At 39.0% G+C, this 20388-nt stretch overlaps 1 protein-coding gene across 1 annotated transcript; it reads left to right on the top strand.

Moving 5' to 3' along the window:
* Nucleotides 1-1277: 1277 nt before the first annotated feature.
* sacm1la (SAC1 like phosphatidylinositide phosphatase a) lies at nt 1278-20161 on the top strand. Its single transcript, XM_022220264.2, has 20 exons — nt 1278-1410; nt 5301-5398; nt 5982-6056; nt 6135-6262; nt 8811-8960; nt 9915-9974; nt 10061-10094; nt 10279-10380; nt 10597-10682; nt 10810-10896; nt 11775-11843; nt 11929-12008; nt 12731-12829; nt 12907-13045; nt 14592-14661; nt 14762-14834; nt 14922-15015; nt 15383-15475; nt 15561-15618; nt 17895-20161. The coding sequence occupies exons 1-20, from the start codon at nt 1382-1384 to the stop codon at nt 18029-18031; spliced, it is 1761 nt and encodes a 586-aa protein (XP_022075956.1). The 5' UTR covers nt 1278-1381; the 3' UTR covers nt 18032-20161.
* Nucleotides 20162-20388: the final 227 nt, after the last annotated feature.

Below are 20388 nucleotides of genomic sequence, written 5' to 3'. Positions count from 1 at the left end.
TTAGCATCAATATGATAAATATGTTATGGTATCCAGCATGACACGTGACTCAAACGCATCCTATAAAAATGCTCACTGCTGCTGGTAACAAATGTAAGAAAACCTTTTGTCAATTATACTTACTTGGCTCAGCCACCAACAACTGTAGTTTATAGAGTATCTTCAATACCAGTCTTCGGCTCTGCAGATTTGCGGAGGAAACTTATTCTGCGGCCTATAGGACCAACAGCCTCCGACATGGAGTCAGCTTCGTGTTCCTCCATTTGTGGTCTCTTCGCCACGTGGTGAGCAAAGAAATACGACACACTCAGGCGTTCGTCCACTTTGGCCTAAATACTACATTAAAGTGAACAACATGTTGAAAGCAGACGCTTAATGCGCTGCTTTTACCTTCATTTAAATTCTGAACAAATGGTGACAACAATAACCACATCCTCACGGGCCAAAATTCACCACCCAGAGACCGCACATGAGTCCGCCCACGACTTATATACAGGGGTCCTTCACCACATTCTTTGGGTGCCGTGAATACTGCCTGTTTTTGATTGAAATTGTATTATTTTTTATTATAGGCAGGCTCTTTTGAATTGCACAGAGATTACTGCACCATACTAGCCTTACGTTTAAAGAAATGGAAAGTACACGATAGCCTGAAAGTTTTTTTTAAAAAATTATTATTATTTTAGCAAAATCTAGTGTCTGTGTTTCGATGCACTTAGTTTTGATACCTCTGTATATTTTCTTCTCCGTCTTTTAACTTCTATCTTTACAAAAGACTGTATTGTGTTGATGTCTCATGTATCCGAAGTCCACTTTTGAGATTTAGAAAATTAATTCAGTTTATTTTTCCACTTGTTCAAATTGCGTTGCATTTTGAAATATTTATGCTTGTTTATAATGCAAGCTATGTGGCAATTATTGCTAAATGATCTTGTAAATAATTATGACATGCCTTACCAATTAATTATGACATACTTTACCAATAAAGTAAGAAGTAAGAAATTAATGGGAAATTTGAGCAGTGGTTTGAGAATATTCGTATATTCCAGTACTGTATCTTACAGGGCATTCGTCCTTAACTCCGAATGAGGAAACAAACTTTAAACATTAAGCAAATAATTAGCATTTTAATGAAATGACGTTTTTGTTCAGTTGACATTTCTAAGATGTAACAGAGCTCATTTCCAGTAATTTAATTATTAGGCTGTACCACACACAAACGCTATGTACTACAATGAATGAACGGAATGAATAGAACTACAGGTCCCGTCTTCATCAGGGTGCCAGGTTGCGTTGGACTGGAAGCGGAAACCGCATCACGCCTTCTTCAGCTCGTGCAACTCACTGCTGTCGTCACTAAGGTCAGCTACACGGAGCGAAGATGGCGACCGCCTACGAGAGATACAATTTGTAAGTAGCCTTCTTATAATGTATTTAACAGTTTCCGCTCAAACTCTTCTTGTTTCCATTTTTGTTAAAAGGTAAACATGCAGCTTGTGCCTGAGGTAAAACACGAGCTGTCGCTCAGTCGTAGTTTAAGGGTTGGTGACACAGCGGCCAAAGTTTGCTGACAGGCTCGACTGGGAGAGCAGAAACCATTAAACTCCACACTCATTCATTATGGACGAATTAGTTAGGGATCATTATGTAGACTTGGCAGGAGGTCAGCATGTGGTTGTCAAATGGCCCGTGTCAATACCTGGCCTGATGGTGTTCAGTGCAAACAGGGAGACAAAGTAAGTTAACCTAGCTAAGCAGCACAGAATTGTTTATGGCTTAGTCGTTTGTTATTCTTTCAGTACCTGAAGTCCGTTTCATTCGGGGTTGTCAATGTGACAGTAGTGTTACGACACACGTTTTTGGGTGTTCACTGTGTTACTCAGCTGTCTGTAAACTGAACGCAGAAATTTGGTGACGTTCAGCGTCAGCTCTGAGAAAGCTGACAGTTCTCTGTACTTTTCCAGACACACCCTCATTCATACTCTTCACCGTATTCAAAATGCGAGCCACCCTGTCCTACCTGTCTGTGCTGCACCTGCAATATGTTGGTGTTTTCTTCAAAGTTTCATTTGAAGATGACTGAGTGTCTCTGGGTCAGAGGCAAATGGTGGCCGGGGTATCCACAGTCACAACCAATTCATGCTTTCCGCTCTGCCAAAGGTCGTAGTGTTTTGAGCAGAAAAAACGAAAAACACGTTCGCGAGACATGTGAGACTTTCCTTCATTTGCTTTCATTATTTTTGGGATCTCTTATTTACACCTTAAGTTCCAATTCCGGGTTGCCTCATGCATTGTGGCCCAAGTACTGAAACAGGTTTAGACCACTGTGCAGGGACACAAAGCTGAATAAATATGTAAAATGTGAAACAAAAATGGAGACTCTCTCTCAGTGTTTATCCTAATTATGGCTATGACTCTGTTAGACACTCTCTGACATGCACATGTTTTACCTCTTTCTACCAGTGTCAGTTTTACATGTCCCCAGAATATATCTTTCAAGTTTATGCTCAAAATATCTTAAAGAATGTTCATTCTAAAACCCCAGATTTTAGCCCCTTGGAAAGAGGGGAAACCTGGCTTGTAGTGACAAACACATTTGAGCTGCTGTTATTTCCTGCAGTAAGAGCAATCTGTGGATCTACCCTGTTTTGTATCTGCCATCACTTTGACAGAGCATCTGTTAGCAGGTCATTGATCTGTTAATGTAGCATTCTGTCATATAGACGTAGGTCACTTATACGTTAATGTTCCTCACAGCTTCATTCAGACATATCCATGTCCAAACAGTGATGGAGAATCTGCAGTATGCATGCGGTATTTGTTATACATGTGACACCGAACAGTACATCAAGTGATGTATAATGAATAATAATATACTGATAAACAAAAGATTAAGTTTAAACTCCTCTAAACACTGAACAAGTGTGTCTGTGTGATGATAATTTAAATACAACTTTGCGAACAACACACAAAAAGCACACTGTATAACAGTTGTGATGGAGTTCAGGATTCAAACTGATGACGGCTGCTATATATCAAATGACTTAACTGCAAACAACTGTGACTCTGTGTGTGACAGCTCACCTGTCTGTGGTGAAGAAAAGTACACTGGTGTTGACTAACTGTTAGATCCTGGCCAAACTTGTTGTTCCATGTGTGCAAATGTGCACACCTATGTCTTTCAGAAACTGAAAAATATCTAAATAAGAATAGCTTCATGAGAATCTGGCTGGAAGAAAAGACAGTGCACATGAGCAAGTTTATAAAACACACTTATTTACACAATTAATTCAAATGCTCATGATATAGAATCTTTAATAGTTAGTAAGAAAGGGAAAGTACCTCATGACCTCATGTCACGAATGGCATAAGAACTACATCAAGCTCATTAGCTGGCTGGGTTTCCTTCTTTACACGGCTTGATTTGAATAATTTGTTGAAGCCTGAAAAGTTCAAACTTTCAGTTATTCAGTAAAAACAAGAATTAAGTAAGAAAAACAACAGCGTTGTAAAGTACATAGACAAAAAATTACAAAATGTTTCCTATGTGTGTCTCAGTACAGTGTTTTGTTGATCTAGCACACGGATGTTTAGTGTGGTTTAGATTATGTAAGGGAAACAATGGAGTGGCTGTGTTACTACAACAGCTGACTGTTTCATTACCTCTCCCTTAGCTCCAAACGTCACTGCAGCTAAATAGGAGGTTGTATTTTGTGCTGCAAGGATTTAAAGCTGTGCATTATCAAGCTGTTGCCATGATCTCTGCTCCGTTTTTTTGAACTGAGTGGCTTTAAAAGAATACTGCTGCCATACCAGGCTTAAGTTACACTATTTCCCCAAGTTAACTTTGCATTTGTTTTTGCTCATTCCTGTCCATTTGGGTTTTTTTTTTTTGCTTTCTGTAACATTTTGGTGTCGTTCATTAGTTTGGCAGCATGTTAAAATGTGATATACTGTGGAGACTAATGGGGAGAGAAAGAGAAGATAACATGAAAGAACATCCATCCATCCATCCATCCATCCATCCATCCATCCATCCAACCAACCAACCAACCAACCAACACATAGAGACAAACAAGAACACTCACACCTACGGACAATTTAGCATAATGAACCTCAGCATGTTTTTGGATGGTGGAAGGAAGCCTGAGTACCTGGAGAAAACCCATACGTGCACAGGGAGAACATGAAAACTCCATGCAGAAAGATCCCAGGAAGACGGGGAAGCGAACCGAGGATCTTTTTAGCTGCAAGGCAAAAAGTGCTAACCACCAAGCCACTGCAGCCCTGAAAGAAAGTCATTAGCAAGAAGTTTACTGACCAAATGGGATTACTGGACATGGAATGCAGCTCAGTCTACTTGACAACATGCATGCCTATTTCACTACTTACTTTTGTTGAAATGTGCTTCACAGGCTCAAGAGATTGACAGTTATGTGGAGGTCACAGTTAACTACAAAGCAGTGCATACAGAGCCAGCAGAGATTTAAGAACACTCATACACAAGCTCACCCAACCTCCTGTGTGACCTTGATGAAAAACTTCCAGGTCACTTCACTGAATTAGAATCCTTCCGCATAAACTAGGCTTTTTGAAACCACCTTCAGGCTTTCAGTAGCATCAAGTGGCTGGGTTGGATTTTGGTTCGTTTCAGTTTACTAGCTTCAGTGGACTCCAGATTAAACTTGTCTCAACTTGTGTGACTTACTTGTTGAGTTTTAGGGTTGGGCTGATCAGCTCTTCCAAAACAAATAAATCTATTCACAAACTAATACAATTGCACAGTGTGTTGCATTTTTTTTTAAAATTGTTGTTATAAAACACAACTCTACAGATATTTCACATTACAGGCCTCCAGAAATGTAAGATTATGATATTAAGACTTTTTATCTTGGAATCTTTGCGCAGGACGCATGAGAAGTAATTGGTGGAACCTTAAAAGCAGTGAAAAAAACAGCAAAGTGAAGATGACAAATAATGGTTATTCATAGAAACAGTATATTGCACAGGGTGGCCTTGATGACGTTGCTGTTGGTATTTATCAAGACAGCAGGTAACAAGAAGTAATGTTCAGTTTACCAGAAAATGATGTTTTCCGTTAAATTGATGAGTTGTTTGTAACATTACGTAGCACGCAATGGAGCATAATAATAGTTGTTACATTTAAGCCAGTTGGCTAATTTACTGATTATTTCAGTGTTACAAAAACTCTTTTGTAGCACTTTGGGTGACTGAACATTTGCCTGCTGTAATTTAGCTCTGACTAAAAAACACTTTTTTCTCTTCATGTTCTCTCTCAGGCACACAACCCCTGAGAAGTTCTTCATTGAGGCCTGTGATGAAGGGGCTGATGCTGTGTTGGCGATTGACAGGGTCTCAAATGAAATGACCCTTACAGGTAGGAAGTGTTTCAGAGTGTAACAACTGTGCATCACTGCCAATACAAAAACCCAACTGTTGAAGGTGTGGTGTAGAGATGGTAAGACTTTGAACATAACATATTGAACATAGCATTTTTTTGTCTTGAAGCTTCATGATAAATAAAACATTAATGTTCAGACCTCTTTTTCAAGGCCATCCTTGTGCTGCACTGTTTGTACATTTGTCTGAGGTTTTTGACACGTTGTCATTACATGCTTCCAAATAGCTTGCTTTCTGTGCATTTTGATGTCTCAGCAACTGTTTCAGATTCCTATCTCTCGAAGAGTTTCCGCTGTTGTTTTAGCTTATTTCAAAAAAGTCTGCAGAGGGTTGTTCACAAAAGATATAGTCAAAGAATTAAATGATTTTGCTTTGCTGGCTAATCGCTACAAAATGTTTGATGTAGTAAAGTTAAGTGAGGGTTAGCCATTTGTTGTCAGGTCTCTTGCAAAGAGATGCAGATTTCCTCAATAAATGTAACTCAATTAGAAAAGCAGAAAATTTTCAATTTGCTTAATTGTTACTTACTTTATAAAATATGCATTGTTGTGCCTTCACAGGGAAAAAAGATGTTCCTCCCTCAGCAGTCACCAAGCCTATATGTGGCATCATGGGAACTATTCGACTGGTAGCAGGTAGGTTCCCTGTTAATACAGCTTGGTACTGTCGTCGTGTTTTTGAAACTGTCCAGACTGACCACTTGCACCACACAGGAATGTACCTGATCGTCATCACCCGGAAGAGGAATGTAGGCAGCCTCCTGGGCCACGCTGTGTGGAAGGCTGTGGACTTTGATGTGATCTCTTATAAGAAGACTGTGCTGCATCTCTCAGAAATCCAGGTCAGTAAGTGTATGCACTCAAAATCAGCAGCAGACAATGATTCAGAAAACGATGTAAATTTTTGCCATTTGTTGTTTTTTCAAGGCATTAACGATAGCTTCATTGCCAGTTGAACTCGCATGTGTCTATTATTATTTTACATCAGAATCAGTTAATTGTGCCATAAAAATGCTCAGGTTCATGTTACTTTACAAAAGGGCACATGCAGTGTGGTATGCAGAGTTGGGCATAAAAGAGAGATCTTACATCAGAGTGGTATTTGATGTCAACAGATACTAAATAGAGTTACAGTTTTGAACCAAAGTTTAAGTACAATAAAGTTTCCAATGACTCCTATAACTCTTCTGATGGCATCATTGAAACACGTGTCTTGGTCGAAAAAAATTGGTTCTTTTATAGTTTTATTAAAAGTGTTTTGGTAAAATGACAAAATCTGTCGGGCCAAAAATATACATACAACAACTATCAGGTTTTGTGATGCAGAAAGCTGTGTTAATCAAATTTTCTTAGTGGCATGATCTCTTAACTTCTTGCGAGTGATTCTGATTGACAACAGCTGCTGACTTCTCACAGCCATCAAATTGGGGCCATCTGATACACTCATCAGACCCGGCCACAAATGCTACAATGGGAAAATCTGTATCTGAAAAAGCAAATCAGGAAAGTCACTTGAAGCCATTTTAGAGCAGCCACAGATTCCAAACTCGTCTGTGCAAACAATTGTTTGTAAGAGTCACTATCATAAACAAAACCCATGATGTCTCCCTCTGCTGAGAGACAACTGGTCAGGATGATCAAGAGTTGACCAAGAATTGCCAAAAAGCAGACTTGCTATGAATTAGAAGCTGCTGGAACACAGGTGTCAGTGTCCACAGTCAAGCATACTTTGCATTGCTGTGGGCAGAGAGGATGCCATCCAAGAAGGAAGCCTTTTGTCTTGAAGTAGCACCTTAAGGCTTGACTGAAGTTCGCTGCTGATCACAGGGGCAAGAAAAAATGCTTTCTAGAGAAAAGCTCTGTGGTCAGATGAAACAAATATTGAGCTATTTGGCCACATTGAGCAGAAATATGTTCGGAGGAGAGAAAATGAAGCCTTAAATCCTCCAAGAACACCAAACCTACCATCAAGCATGGCGGTGGCAGTATTATGCTTTGGGGTTGTTTTGCTGCCAGTCAAACTGGTGCTTTACACAAAGTATATGGAATGAGAAAGAAGGCAGATTTCCTCAACCTTCTTCAGGAAAACCTAAAATCATCAGGCAGAAGATTAGGTCTTGGATGCAGTTGAGTGTTTTAAAGACAATGACTCCAACACAAATCAAAAGTGGTGAAGGAATGGATAAATCAGGCTAGAATTAAGGCTTTAGTTTACCCTCCCCACAGTCCTGACTTATGCCTCACCAGGATCCTGTGAACTGTGCTGAAGAAACAAGTCTCTGTCAGAATGCCAAAAAATTAAGTTGAACTGCACAAAATCAAAGAAACTACCAGAAGCTTGCCAGAAGCTTGGGGATGGCTACCAAAAGTGCCTAATTGAGGTGAAAATGACCAAGGACAATTTGTCTACATATTAGCATCGCTGTATGTATCTTTTTTACTCAGCAGATTTTGTCATGTTTCCAGAGGACTTAGAATAATTCAAAGAAAGAACCACAATTCATATATTTTTTTATGACAGATACAGGTGTTGTAATGATTCCATCATTGGGTCATCAGGGTTAGATCTTAACTTTTTTCTGCACTAGCCACCCGGGCTAGTAGCTTGCAAAATGCAGTAGCCCGCAGAATGTTGCACTAGCCCATTACTTGAAGCCGCCGCCGCCCCCAGCCAGAAACCACTATTCGGGCCAGCCCTACTATGCTCATAACTAACTGACACAGCACTAAGGAACACCTGTTTCACCATCTGAAAGTCACATGTATTTCAGTTCTAAAAAACTAACAGATTTTGAGACTTCTTGAATCTCCATACTCACCAGGTTATGCTCCCTGCGCTCAGGATCACTGGTCATCTGGATAAGCCCATTAAAAGCTATGCTATCTTGCAAATTCACTGCAAATCTCATCACTCACATTTCAAACAAACTTTTCAAACGTGGCTGACATCACCCCACCTTACTGCCCTGCCATCTACCCTAAGTTACAGATTCTGTTAAGCACTTATCATGGTGCAACACAGTTACCTGTGTCAATGAACAATGACATCAACAATACATTACAATAGAAATAGAGTGAACTTAAAAAGTTTTGCACTAGCCAACACGGGCTAGTAGCAGAGATTTTGCACTAGCCTGTGGATGTGTGCACTAGCCACTGGCTAGTGGGCTAGTGTTAAGATCTAACCCTGGTCATTGGAAACTCAGGGCTGACATGATATACATTGTCATTGCACATGTATGCAGACTTTTGTTCACAACTGTAACTAGAGAAGAAAAGTTGGATCACTAGCAGAGTAAAACAGATAGGTGTGTCTTTCCCAGCTCTCTGTAAAGCATATTGTCATGAGTTTTTCTGAACACTAAAAGTATGTTTTCTTTCCTCCTCTAGTCTCAAGAGAATAAGACCTTCCTGTCAATGATTAACAATGTGCTGACTACAGATGGCTTCTACTTCTGTACTGACTTTGACCTGACACACACACTGCAGCGGCTGGCCAACACAAGCCCTGACTTCCAGGAGATGAGTCTGTTTGAGAGGGTAAAAAAGTCTAAGAAACTGCCTTTACAGAAATTCAGTCTGTGTCCATGTACTCATTGTTTAAAAGTCAGAAACACTTGATTTCATGGTGGTCTGTGTGTCCTTTTCCATTGGTAGAACATGTCGGGTATGCAAGGAATCACATATTAAAACATTGATCAGTAACTCTACAGGTTGTCAGCGATCCTGTAATATTCATTATTGTCTTGAGAAAATCCCTTAAACTAAAAGGGCAATGTATCACACTAACAGTGACTGAGTGTGGCAAAATCCAAATTTTGTAATTTTTTTATCATCTGTGCTATTTAGTTTTCCTCCTGTTTGTATAAAAACTAAAATGTCAAGCTGTTTAAGGACATAAGTGAGCCTTTTTAAAAGTAAATGCATGTAGACACCAGCAAAATCCAATGCAGTCCTGCATTATATCCTACCTGCATAAAAATAGTGCTGTTAACATTTAACAGCACTAACTGCAATACCTCTGCAAAATGTAACTGTTTTGCCAAGGTATTGCATTCTCATGGATGCAGTTTGGTTATGCTGCTGAATTTTTCGATCACCATTTAGATAAATATAATATAATAGCAAAGGACAGGTCACCTATGGGATATCAGAAAGTACTGACAGATAGAGAGGTGGTTTTGGTCTTTTGGTAAAAAAAAAAACACTTGCTATTCTTCAAGTTCTATATATTTCTTGTAATGCAATATTTATTCATCATTGTCCTAAAATTACAAATATGTGGCAATACAGCAACTTGCCCAATTTATTGTTAAAATTTGTCATATATAATATCGTCTAAAAATGACATGTACATAGAAATATTTTGTGAAAATCGCAAAAACACAATCTTGACCATTTAAAAGTTTTACCATTTGCCTTTCTGTGTAAATAAATTTCTATGAATTCTGAGCTGAATTATGTGTTGATGTTTTACTTTGTTGTGACTTTCAGGCTGATCAGAGGTTTGTGTGGAACGGGAACCTCCTGAGAGAACTGGCTGGGCAGCCAGAGGTAACACATCTGACTGTCATGCAAATGGATCTTTATTTATCTGTTTATTTATTTTAATTACATTGCCTGTCACTATTTCTCCATAGCTTCATAAGTTTGCCATTCCTGTTGTCCATGGATGTATCCTTTACACTGAGAGTCTGGTTCTAAGTTTTAATTTATTTATTTATTTATTTTTTTATTGAATTGTCTTTTCTTAAAAAAAAAAAAAAAAAAAAAAAAAAAAAATCTGCTCCACACTAAACTGAGCTGAAATAGAATAAGATCCTGAAAATAAACTTTATCTTTGACCCTCCTGGTCCAGTCATCGTCATGAAACCATGTCGTGTAAATGGGAAGATCTTTGAGTGGATTCTTATATCGAGGAGAAGCTGCTTCCGGGCCGGTGTGAGATACTATGTTAGAGGTAAAAACCCAAAAGACAAGCCTGAAATATTGTATTTATTAAAATACACCAATTGTGAAGGCATCACTAGGATACCGGACAGCCAAGGAGCTGATAGCCAGTACAGTTTAATAGGATTCTATTGATCAGTCGCAGAAGGTTGTCCATCTTGCTACTGGCCTGCTTACTGACACTGCAGACTACTCATGCGTGTTTTCTGTCTTGCTGTTTCCACAGGCATTGACTCCGAAGGTCATGCTGCTAACTTTGTGGAGACTGAACAGATAGTTTTGTATGAAGGAGCGAAGGCTTCATTTGTACAGGCAAGTATGAGGTTGAATCATATTGTTAAAAACGTCATAGATCATGGATCATTTGTACCTTGCTTGTTCTACAGCTTTTCGTGAAGGTTTTATAAAGATTGTTCTCCTTTTTTTTTTTCATCCCTAGACACGAGGCTCGATGCCCTTTTACTGGAGTCAGAGACCCAACCTCAAATACAAGCCCAAACCAATAATCAGTAAAACCATGAGTCATGTAAGAGCATCTCTATACACTCACTGGTCACTTTATTAGGTACACCTGTTCAGTTTCTTGTGAACACAAATAGCTAATCAGCCAATCACATGTCCATGACATTGAACATGACATGGATTTTGATTCCAGATGGACTGGTCTGAGTATTTCAGACACTGCTGATCTACTGGGATTTTCACATACAGCCATCTCTAGGGTTTACAGAGAATGGTCTGAAAAAGAGCAAATATCCCGTGAGCAGCAGTTGGATGGACCAACATGAAAGCATGGATCCATCCTACCTTGTATCAGTGGTTCAGGCTGCTGTTGGTGGTGTAATGATGTGGTGGATATTTTCTTGGCATACTTTGGGCCCCTGAGTACCAACTGAGCATTGTGTCAACACCACAGCCTACCTGAGGATTGTCGCCGATCATATCCATCCCTTTATGACCACAGTGTGCCATCTTCTTATGGCTACTTCCAGCAGGATAATGCACCACGTCCCAAAGCTCAAATCTTCTCAAACTGCTTTCTTGAAGATGACAGTGAGTTCACTGTACTCCAGTGGCTTCCACAGTCACCAGATCTCAATCCCATAGGGCATCTCTGGGATGTAGTGAAACGGGAGGTTGGCATCATGGATATACAGCCGACAAATCTGCAGCAACTGCATGATGTTATCATGTCCATATGGACCAAAATCTCTGAGAAATGTTTCCAACACCTTGTTAAAAGTATGCCACAAAGAATTAAGGCAGTTCTGAAGGCAAAAGGGGTCTAACCATTTACTAGCAAGGTGTACCTATTAAAGTGGCCAATAATTGTATGCTGTGTGTCTTTTTTTATTGTGATAGTGGTGAAAATCTGATCAATAATCTGTTGAAAATTTTGCATAGTTGGATGGTTTCCAGCGGCATTTTGACTCTCAGCTCCTCGTCTATGGGAAGCAAACTATTCTGAATCTGGTAAGGGGCCCTTTTTTATTATTTATTAAATGGCAAATAGATGCACTTAAAAGACTTATGAGGCAAACTGAGTATTCATTTTCAGGTGAATCAGAAGGGCTCAGAGAAGCCTCTGGAACAGGCCTTTGCCAAGATGGTTACTGGCATGAACAACGGTATGCTCAAGTAAGTGTCAGTGCGTTCTGCAGTTTTTATGTTCCTGGATACATAGTCAACTATGTTGTTAATCAGTGCGTTTACATGTACTTGAGAAAATGGATTATATGGCAGTGGAGAACACGTTTATATGCAGCTGTATATACAGCAATCAAAGACCTGAGTACTGTAAGTCTGTCTATACACGCAGCTAGTCAGTGTTCTCCCCTCCCCCTGGCTTTACTTTGATCTTATTCTGCTGTTTTTATTGTAACAATGTTAGTGGTAGAAAGTGCAGTGTTGGTCCAGGCCTTTCTTATGCTCTGTGTATCTGATACGTTTTTCTGTTAGAGACTTATTTTGAATCATCAAGCTAACTTTGCTACTTTTAGTTTAAGTTGGACTTTGCATGAAATTGTGTTAAATATGAAAATGCATTGCCGTGTGTAATTATCATTTATCCACCAGCACCCTGTTAGCCATCTGTTCCTGTCTGCAACTCGTGTGGAGGAAGCATTCTATTATATACATTTCCTGTAAAAAAAAAATAAAAGAACAGAGCCCAGATTGTAGTGACATTTACCGTATTTTTGATGGACATTTTAGGTTTTTGGTTAATGTTTTTCAGTTCACTTATGCAAGTGCATCTTTTTCTGCTACCATTAGAACAAAAAATACTATTTGATCAAATCGCCTTGATCAGGACACCATGTCTTACTGTAGGACACTGACATTGTCTCCTTTGTCATTAGTTACATAGCCTTCGACTTCCACAAAGAGTGCAGCCACATGAGATGGGACCGTCTTCAGATCTTAGTGGATACTGTTGCAGAGACACAAGATGAATACAAGTATGTTAACCAGCTTTTCTAGACCAATGTCTGGTTGTGTATTGTGAATGAGTATTCAAACTTTTCTCTGTGTGTAGTTACTTCATGGTGAACTCTGAGGGGAAGACCGTGGCACAACAGAGAGGAGTCTTCCGCAGCAACTGCATGGACTGTTTGGACAGGACCAATGTTATCCAGAGCCTGCTGGCCCGACGCTCACTACAGTCTCAGCTTCAGGTGTTTTATCCCCACTATTACTAAGACTCTTATAACAGCAATGACAAACATAGATTGCTTTAATGGCGTAGGGCTTAAAGGTACTTACAGACCATAAGTGCTCCTAGTATGCTTCAGTGAGCACTTCATCAGTGTTTGGGGTTTTTCAGTCATCCTGCAGATACGTTGATATTTGAGCTCACTCTTCTAAAGGCCATGTATACCATGGCAGTGTTATATCTGAATGATTCCTATAATTCCTAATTTTGTATGATGGTGTCACTGAATCACATGAGCTTTTGTCACAATGTTAATGCACTTTGGTTCTTTTATAGATTTATTATAAGTCTTCTGGAAATATGGCAAAGTCTTCTGGGTCAGAATATACATACAGCAATGCTAATATTTGGTTAACTGCCCCTGGGCCATTTTCACCTGGGCTAAATGCTTTTGGTAGCGATCCACAAGCTTCTGGCAATTTTTGTTTCATCTCACAGCCGCGCTTTTTTTCAGAAGGCATTTTTTATTGTCCATATGATCAGCAGCAAGCTTCAATCGAGCCTTAAGGTACCACTTCAGGACGAAAGGCTTCCTTCTTGCACGGCAGCCTCGAGGCCCATGGTAATGTAAACTATGCTTCACTGAGGGCACTGACACTTGTGTTCCAGCAGCTTCTATTTCATCCAGACCTGCTTTTTGGTGATTGTTGGTTGACTCTTGACCAACCTCACCAATGGTCTCTCAGCAGCAGGTGATTTTTTTGTATTTTGTTCCTGATTGTGGCAGTGACACAACTGTACCAAGCACTTAATTCTTACAAACAATTTGTTTGCACAGTTGATTTTGGCAAATGTAGCTGATTTGAAATGACTCCAGTGACTTTCTGACTTGTTGAAGTCGATGTTTTGCTTCTACAGATCCGTTGCTGAGCTCCTTAGACTTAATGATTGTAGCGTTTGTGGCTGAGTCTCGTGAGTGTATCAAATAGGCTGGATTGAAGTTGGCCTAGAAAAGTCCCGGCAGTATTCAATCTTAATTATTCAGAAGAAGTTAAGGGGCCCTGCCACAAGGCAAATGTGATTGCCACAGCTTTGTAAATGACCAAAACTGATGATTCAAGTTGTACATATATTTTTGACACTGCAGATTTAGTCATATTTCCAGATAACTACCCTTAAGAAATCTATGACTCAAAATGCATGATTTTTGTGTGACAAAGATGCATGTGTTTCAGTGATTCCATCATAGGAAATTAAGAATTATAGGAGTAATTTGAAACCCAAGAGTGCCGTGATGTATGATCTTTACAAGCATATGTAAACGTTTGTTCATTACTGTACATATTCAGCAAATAGAGGTTAGCAATAAGGAGACTGGACAGATTTTGAATAATAGAAGTCTTTAAATCTATGTTCCCAGCCAACTAGTAATATTTCTTTACTTTCCCTCTGTATATGGTGTGTTATCCTGGAAAGACATGAGTAGGTTCAGAAATCTGACATCCTGCTCACTGTAAAAACCCTGGATGTTATTGACCAACACAGGCATTCTTCCTGTGTGTTCACAGAGGATGGGGGTTCTGAATGTGGGCCAGCGGATTGAAGAGCAGGCCGAGTTTGAGAAGATCTACAAGAATGGTATCGTTTTCTGTATGCGCAACTGTTTGCATATGCTGTGTGATTAGAGAAAACTGTAGCCTTTGAGTGTGCGATCATGTTCTCTGTGCTCTCTAACCAGCATGGGCTGACAATGCCAATGCATGTGCTGTACAGTATGCAGGAACTGGAGCCTTAAAAACAGACTTTACAAGGTACAGTGCTGTAGTATATGACAGTCCCTGCCTATTGTCAGACTATTGTCATGGCTGCTATTTAATCAGAGTTCTTTTTTCCATCAGAACGGGGAAGAGGACCAGGTGGGGGCTGCTCATGGATGGTTGGAACTCCATGATCCGCTACTACAAAAACAATTTCTCCGATGGAGTCAGACAGGCATGATGTTTGACATTATTTGTTACAGATACATTGTCACTTAAGAAATTAGTATAGGGCCAGAGCAATCCATTGTGAATATCTTATTAACAGAAGAACTATGCCGTTGACTAAATTAAAGATATGGCTTTCCTGGCTTTGGGGATGAAAATAATTTATTGCTGAATTAATATGAACAGTACTTTCAGAAAATGATTTTCTAGAGAACTGGACATCTTCTCGATTGCAAACTAGCAGTAACCAGGAGATGTAAACAACTTACAAAATTCCACATAACACAATATATTATTGAAAATGAAACTATATTTGGCTTGAAATAGTATGTATGATCACTCCAGTAAAGGTGTGAATGTGGCATTGTTTTCAGGATTCTATTGACCTGTTCCTGGGTAACTTTGCTGTCGACGAGTCGGATGGACCCACCCCTCTCCGTGTGCAGAAGGACTGGAAGTTCTTAACAGTCAGTATATCACTGTTGTCTATGGAATCAGCAGCAGCAGTGAATGTAACTGTTCTAATCCTTTCAATAATTGTTCTTTTTGCAGCTGCCCATCATTATGCTCGTGGCATTTTCCATGTGTATCGTCTGTCTTCTCATGGCTGGTAAGCTCAACAACCAACACTTACTTTATGTGTGTTGTTTTAGGTCTGCACTGCTGAATTCTTATCCTGTGAACAAAGAATTCAATTTTGTAGTGGATTAATATTTGTGAATTTGTAAGCGTTTGTTAGCATGGCTATTAGGCTACGCAAATCAGAAAGTGCTTTATAGGACCTTTTCGTGTCCGTCACTACTGTCAAACCAGCAGCAGACTTTCTTCTCTGTTGTCTGTGCAATTTAACTATATGCTATTTAAAAAAAGAATGTGAAAATATTTCCTTAAAGAGCTGCTTGTAAAACAAACTTTGACAGTTATTCTTGGGGTTCCAGTAATTCCAACCCTCAAAGAATATTTATAGTAGTTTGAGCATTTTATTAAATTTGGAATCTGTGGTATCTAAAGTATCACTCTGATTTAGTAACCCAATGCCCTACATCACTTTTTTTGGTCTTTATTTCCTCAATTTTCAAGAATTGCATCATTATGTATTGAAATGGGTCCATGATTGCTCATTGTTGTTTGAAAATTATGGTTAAGGGAATAAAGAAGTTGGATTCCACGGAAATTTAAAAGCGTATCACTCACACTTATTCATTTATTCAACAATGTCATTAATGTTATTGTTTGATTGCCTATATTTAGTGGAACTACGCTCTTTTCCATGGAAACTATTCGCAAAAACAAAGCAAAAAAGATGCAGATATTTGGCACATTTTGGTCAGTGGAACCAAGTCTGCACAGGCTGTGTAGGGAAAACGGTAATTCAGCAGTAACTCAATTCTCTCTACTTGTAGCGCAGTATCAACAAGTATAAAAGTACAAAAGAGACTCTGAACAGCTGCAAAAATCTGTATTTATTTAAAATAGAAATGAAAATGTGTATCGCACATAAGAGACAGGCTGACGTCTTGAAAGCCAGCATAAATGACTTCTGTTTAAAGGTGACTCTTTGTTATTGAGATGATATTCAATTGTGCATTTTGTTTAAGCTTCAAAAATGTTTCAGAACTGTTTGTTCTACTGAATTGCCTCTAATAGGGCTACAACGAAGAACTATTTCAATAATTGACTAATCTGTCGGTTCACACTTGATTAAGCATTAATTGAGTAAAAACAGAAAAGCAACATTTTATTATTTCCAGTATTTGTTTCAAAGACCAAAAGTTACATTTTGTTCATCACATTTTCAAGCATCTTACAATTAAAAATGAAGAGTGGATGCTTCATCAAAGGTGCAAAAGTTGTGGATAGCGGTTCTTTTGTGCTGCCTCACTATTTATTTCTCCTCGACATTGTTGCTGTTGCATTTTTGAAATGCCTATACTAGAGGTGGACTGCTAGACTGGATCAGCTCTGCTGTCTTATCCAAACTACCCTAACCAGTAACATCAGTGTCCCTCTGGTTGATACCATTTGGCATTGGCATAGACAAAGGAGATATCATTTCCTATGCTTCATCGTGTGAGCTACACAAGGCGTGGCATTGGCCAGCTTCCACACCTCAGGAGATGCTGTCATACAGTACATCCCCACAGTCATACATTGTAACATTAACTCAACTAACTGATCATGCAGTTCATTGGCAGTTATTGTTATCATCACTTTTAATTGATTAAAAGCGGTCATAACGAGAGTTGCAGCTCTTCTTACATCTAAATTCAGACAAAACATGAGTTCTTATTTGTACTCCAGCTGGCATTGTCCTGAAGATGTTGGAAAGTCTCTTAATCTTAATCTGTTTAACCTACCTACAGTAATCTAAGTGTCTGTGGGTCAGGCTTTAAGTCTTAAAAAACATGTACATTGTTTTCTTGCCACCAAACATGTGACCAAGTCATCCAGAAGTCTCGTGTAACACCAGTCTTGGTTTCTTCACATTGACCTCCCATTCAAATTCAGAATCAAGTTCTAGATTGTTGTGATTCTCTTTATGTACCTGCGTATGTAAGAGCTACTGCAGTCATATGATACCAATCTGAGGTCCTCTAAACAGGGTTCGTTGGTTGTTTTTCTGGCTCAAGACAAAAGAAGACTGTGCTTTTAAAGTTGTAGCTCTTAAACTTCAGAGCCCTCTTTGAGCTTAAGAGCTGTGGTCACTTTCAAAAAGCAACTCAGGATTGTTGTTTTGCCTCTTGTTTTTATCAGCTTGTCTGCTTTTAATGTCAGTCGCCGTCTCTTTTGCTTTTTTCTTGATTGAAAAAGACTTTGTGACATCTGCCCTTAAACTATATAAATCATATATACGTAAATAATACTTCATTTCTGTTTGTCTTCCAGGTGACACATGGACAGAGACCTTAGCTTACGTGATGTTCTGGGGAGCTGCGAGTGCCATTACAGCCACGATCATCCTGTTTAACGGCCAGGACTTTGTGGATGCCCCCAAGCTGGTTCACAAGGAGAAGATGGATTAAGTGTGTGTGTGTGTGTGTGTGTGTGTGTGTGTGTGTGGTGTGAGTGAGTGAGTGTGTGTCTTTGTTGATGTGAGGAGCAGCTGGGTCAAGCAGACTCGTATACCTCATCATCTTCACCATCTCTTTCAGCAGGTCTGGACAAAGTTGCTGCCCCTGTACTGCCCTGTAGACATTCTCATTCAAAACTGTTTTTCTGCCCACAACAAATGTTACTGTCTTTAGTTGCATTGCAGTCTCTCCTTTTATATCGTTTACATTTAATTATCTACATTCCTCATACTGTGTCTTGATTGGTTCTACCGCTTGGTTTGTTTTTTTTTGGAGTTTTCTTGTCAGTCTCTAATAGAAAATGCTCATTTTTCCTTTGGCTAGTAATTGTGCTCTTATGCAAAATGGCACACCATGTAGTTAAATGTAAACCCGAAACGGTTCCACCCAAAGATGTGGCACTTAGAGATGCACATATTGAATATATATATATGTTGTATTTCAATGAAAAGACCACTGTATGCAGAATTCACATGGTGAGTTCTGATTGTAATGAGCCTTGGAAACTTGTGTATGAGATATAAATATGTGGCTAATCTGTATTAAGTGAGCAATATGTCTTCCTATTAAGCTAACTTGAGAGAGTATCTGTCATGCCATTTGTCATTTGGTGTTTTAAAAAAAAAACTACACTGTCTGGAACTTTTTGCTGCATTATATCTTTCATCCCAGCCTACTTTTCCTTATGGAATGACAGATTTCTACATATTCATTTTTTGTTTATTAGCAGCAAGTAATCTATCCGTCTCATCTGCATAATTTTTCCTTCAGTAACTAGAAGCTGCTTGTTGCAATTTTTGTGGCTGTTTTTTGCCACTTCTTGCCTTGGATGTAGTTTGTTAGCCTGCTTGCTCTGTAGGAAGATAATTTGTCCTACGAAGCTCTGATAGCTGATTACCAAGCATCACAAAACAAACTAGAAATTTATGTTTAAGTCGAAAAACATCCATCTCAAAATAGCTGCTTGTCTTAATTAACCTCATAACATGCAGTTGGGTTGATCATTACCAGCTTATGCTTCACGTACAAACCCTGAGTTTCTTTCACTGTAATGATTTAATGTAGAGTTGGAACAAGCTGGTACTGTCGATCAGCAAGGAATTAGATGATTTCAACAAGTGTATGTTAAGAGGTTAAAAGAGGTTCTTAGACCTGAAGCTCATTAGCAAGCATGGAAACTCTTAGCGTCCATTTTTTGCCATGCACCTGTTTAATAGTGTTTCCTCTCTGCTTCAGTTTCCGGTTTCTTCACAGGGGTTTGGGGGATTGTGTTGCTCCAGAGTAAAAGAGAATACATACAATTCCACTTTGAGATCACTGCCTTACAGAGCTGCCCCTATGTGGAGAGGGCACAGATGTTTAAAACTGTCATGAAAGCATTTAATCATTCTGATTGACACCTTCTTTTGATTTTGATTTAAACTGTATTAATGAATTAAAGGAATTGGTCACAATATCTTTTTGTTTGTTGTACAATTTTAAATAATATGCATGATAATCATCTGTGACCAAGGTAACAACATAGACGTTGTGTGCACAATACATGAATATGGAATCTGATGGTGAAATGAACTTTTTGGACTGCTCCATGATAACTTGTGCAAGAATGCAGTCAAAATGATGTCTTTTGTGCACAACATAACTTGTATGAGCAAAGTGAGTGCATGATAATGCATTTGTGCGGCCAAGATAGTCTTTGCTTGGGCTAATAACTTGAGCAAAGATTAAAAAAATATGTATGCACAACATGACAACTTATTTAGGCGGAACATGTTTTTCTTTTTAAGTTTACAGTTTATGTTTCAAGTTTGCAGATGATGTCACCACTGTGTTGATGCTCATGTCTGTAGGTTTTCCATTATTGTCGCATATCAGAAACACTAGAAGTGTATAGCTATAAATGTATCATTTTAAAGCTATAAACGTTCTTTACGTCTCATCTGAGATATCTGAAAGCAGAGCTGGTTCTTCAGTTTGTGGTGGAAATGATGATGTGTTTTTCCTCTTCAGCCATCAGTGCTGTCATTCCAGAACCAGACTTCATCCTTGTCAATAAACTGAACACTCACAGATGTTATGAAACCGCTTTTGCTGTTTTTCTGTTTGGGCCTGATTTATTTGCAGTCGAGTCCGTTTACACCGTTGGTACTGCAACTGATGGAACCGTTTTCTACCAGCATTCCTGTGTCGTAGCAGCACTTTTCACTGTCATCGTTATTTTTCTTTTATTTACTTCTCATAGTTCTCTATGAAAACAGGCGGTTGACTATAGGTGGGACAACATTGGTGCATTTTGTGCAGAGGAAAAG

Source organism: Acanthochromis polyacanthus, chromosome 11 (assembly GCF_021347895.1).
Source record: "Acanthochromis polyacanthus isolate Apoly-LR-REF ecotype Palm Island chromosome 11, KAUST_Apoly_ChrSc, whole genome shotgun sequence".
NCBI lineage: Eukaryota > Metazoa > Chordata > Actinopteri > Pomacentridae > Acanthochromis > Acanthochromis polyacanthus.
Note: the sequence above shows the minus strand (reverse complement) of the source record. Positions and strands in the feature narration are given on the sequence as shown.

Excerpts from the sequence above, each read along its gene's own strand:
- sacm1la (XM_022220264.2), top strand. The coding sequence starts at position 1,382 with ATGGCGACCGCCTACGAGAGATACAATTT. Across the intron at positions 8,961-9,914 it reads AGATGAGTCTGTTTGAGAGG|GCTGATCAGAGGTTTGTGTG; the intron begins GTAAAAAAGTCT and ends TGTGACTTTCAG. Across the intron at positions 11,844-11,928 it reads AGCAAACTATTCTGAATCTG|GTGAATCAGAAGGGCTCAGA; the intron begins GTAAGGGGCCCT and ends ATTCATTTTCAG.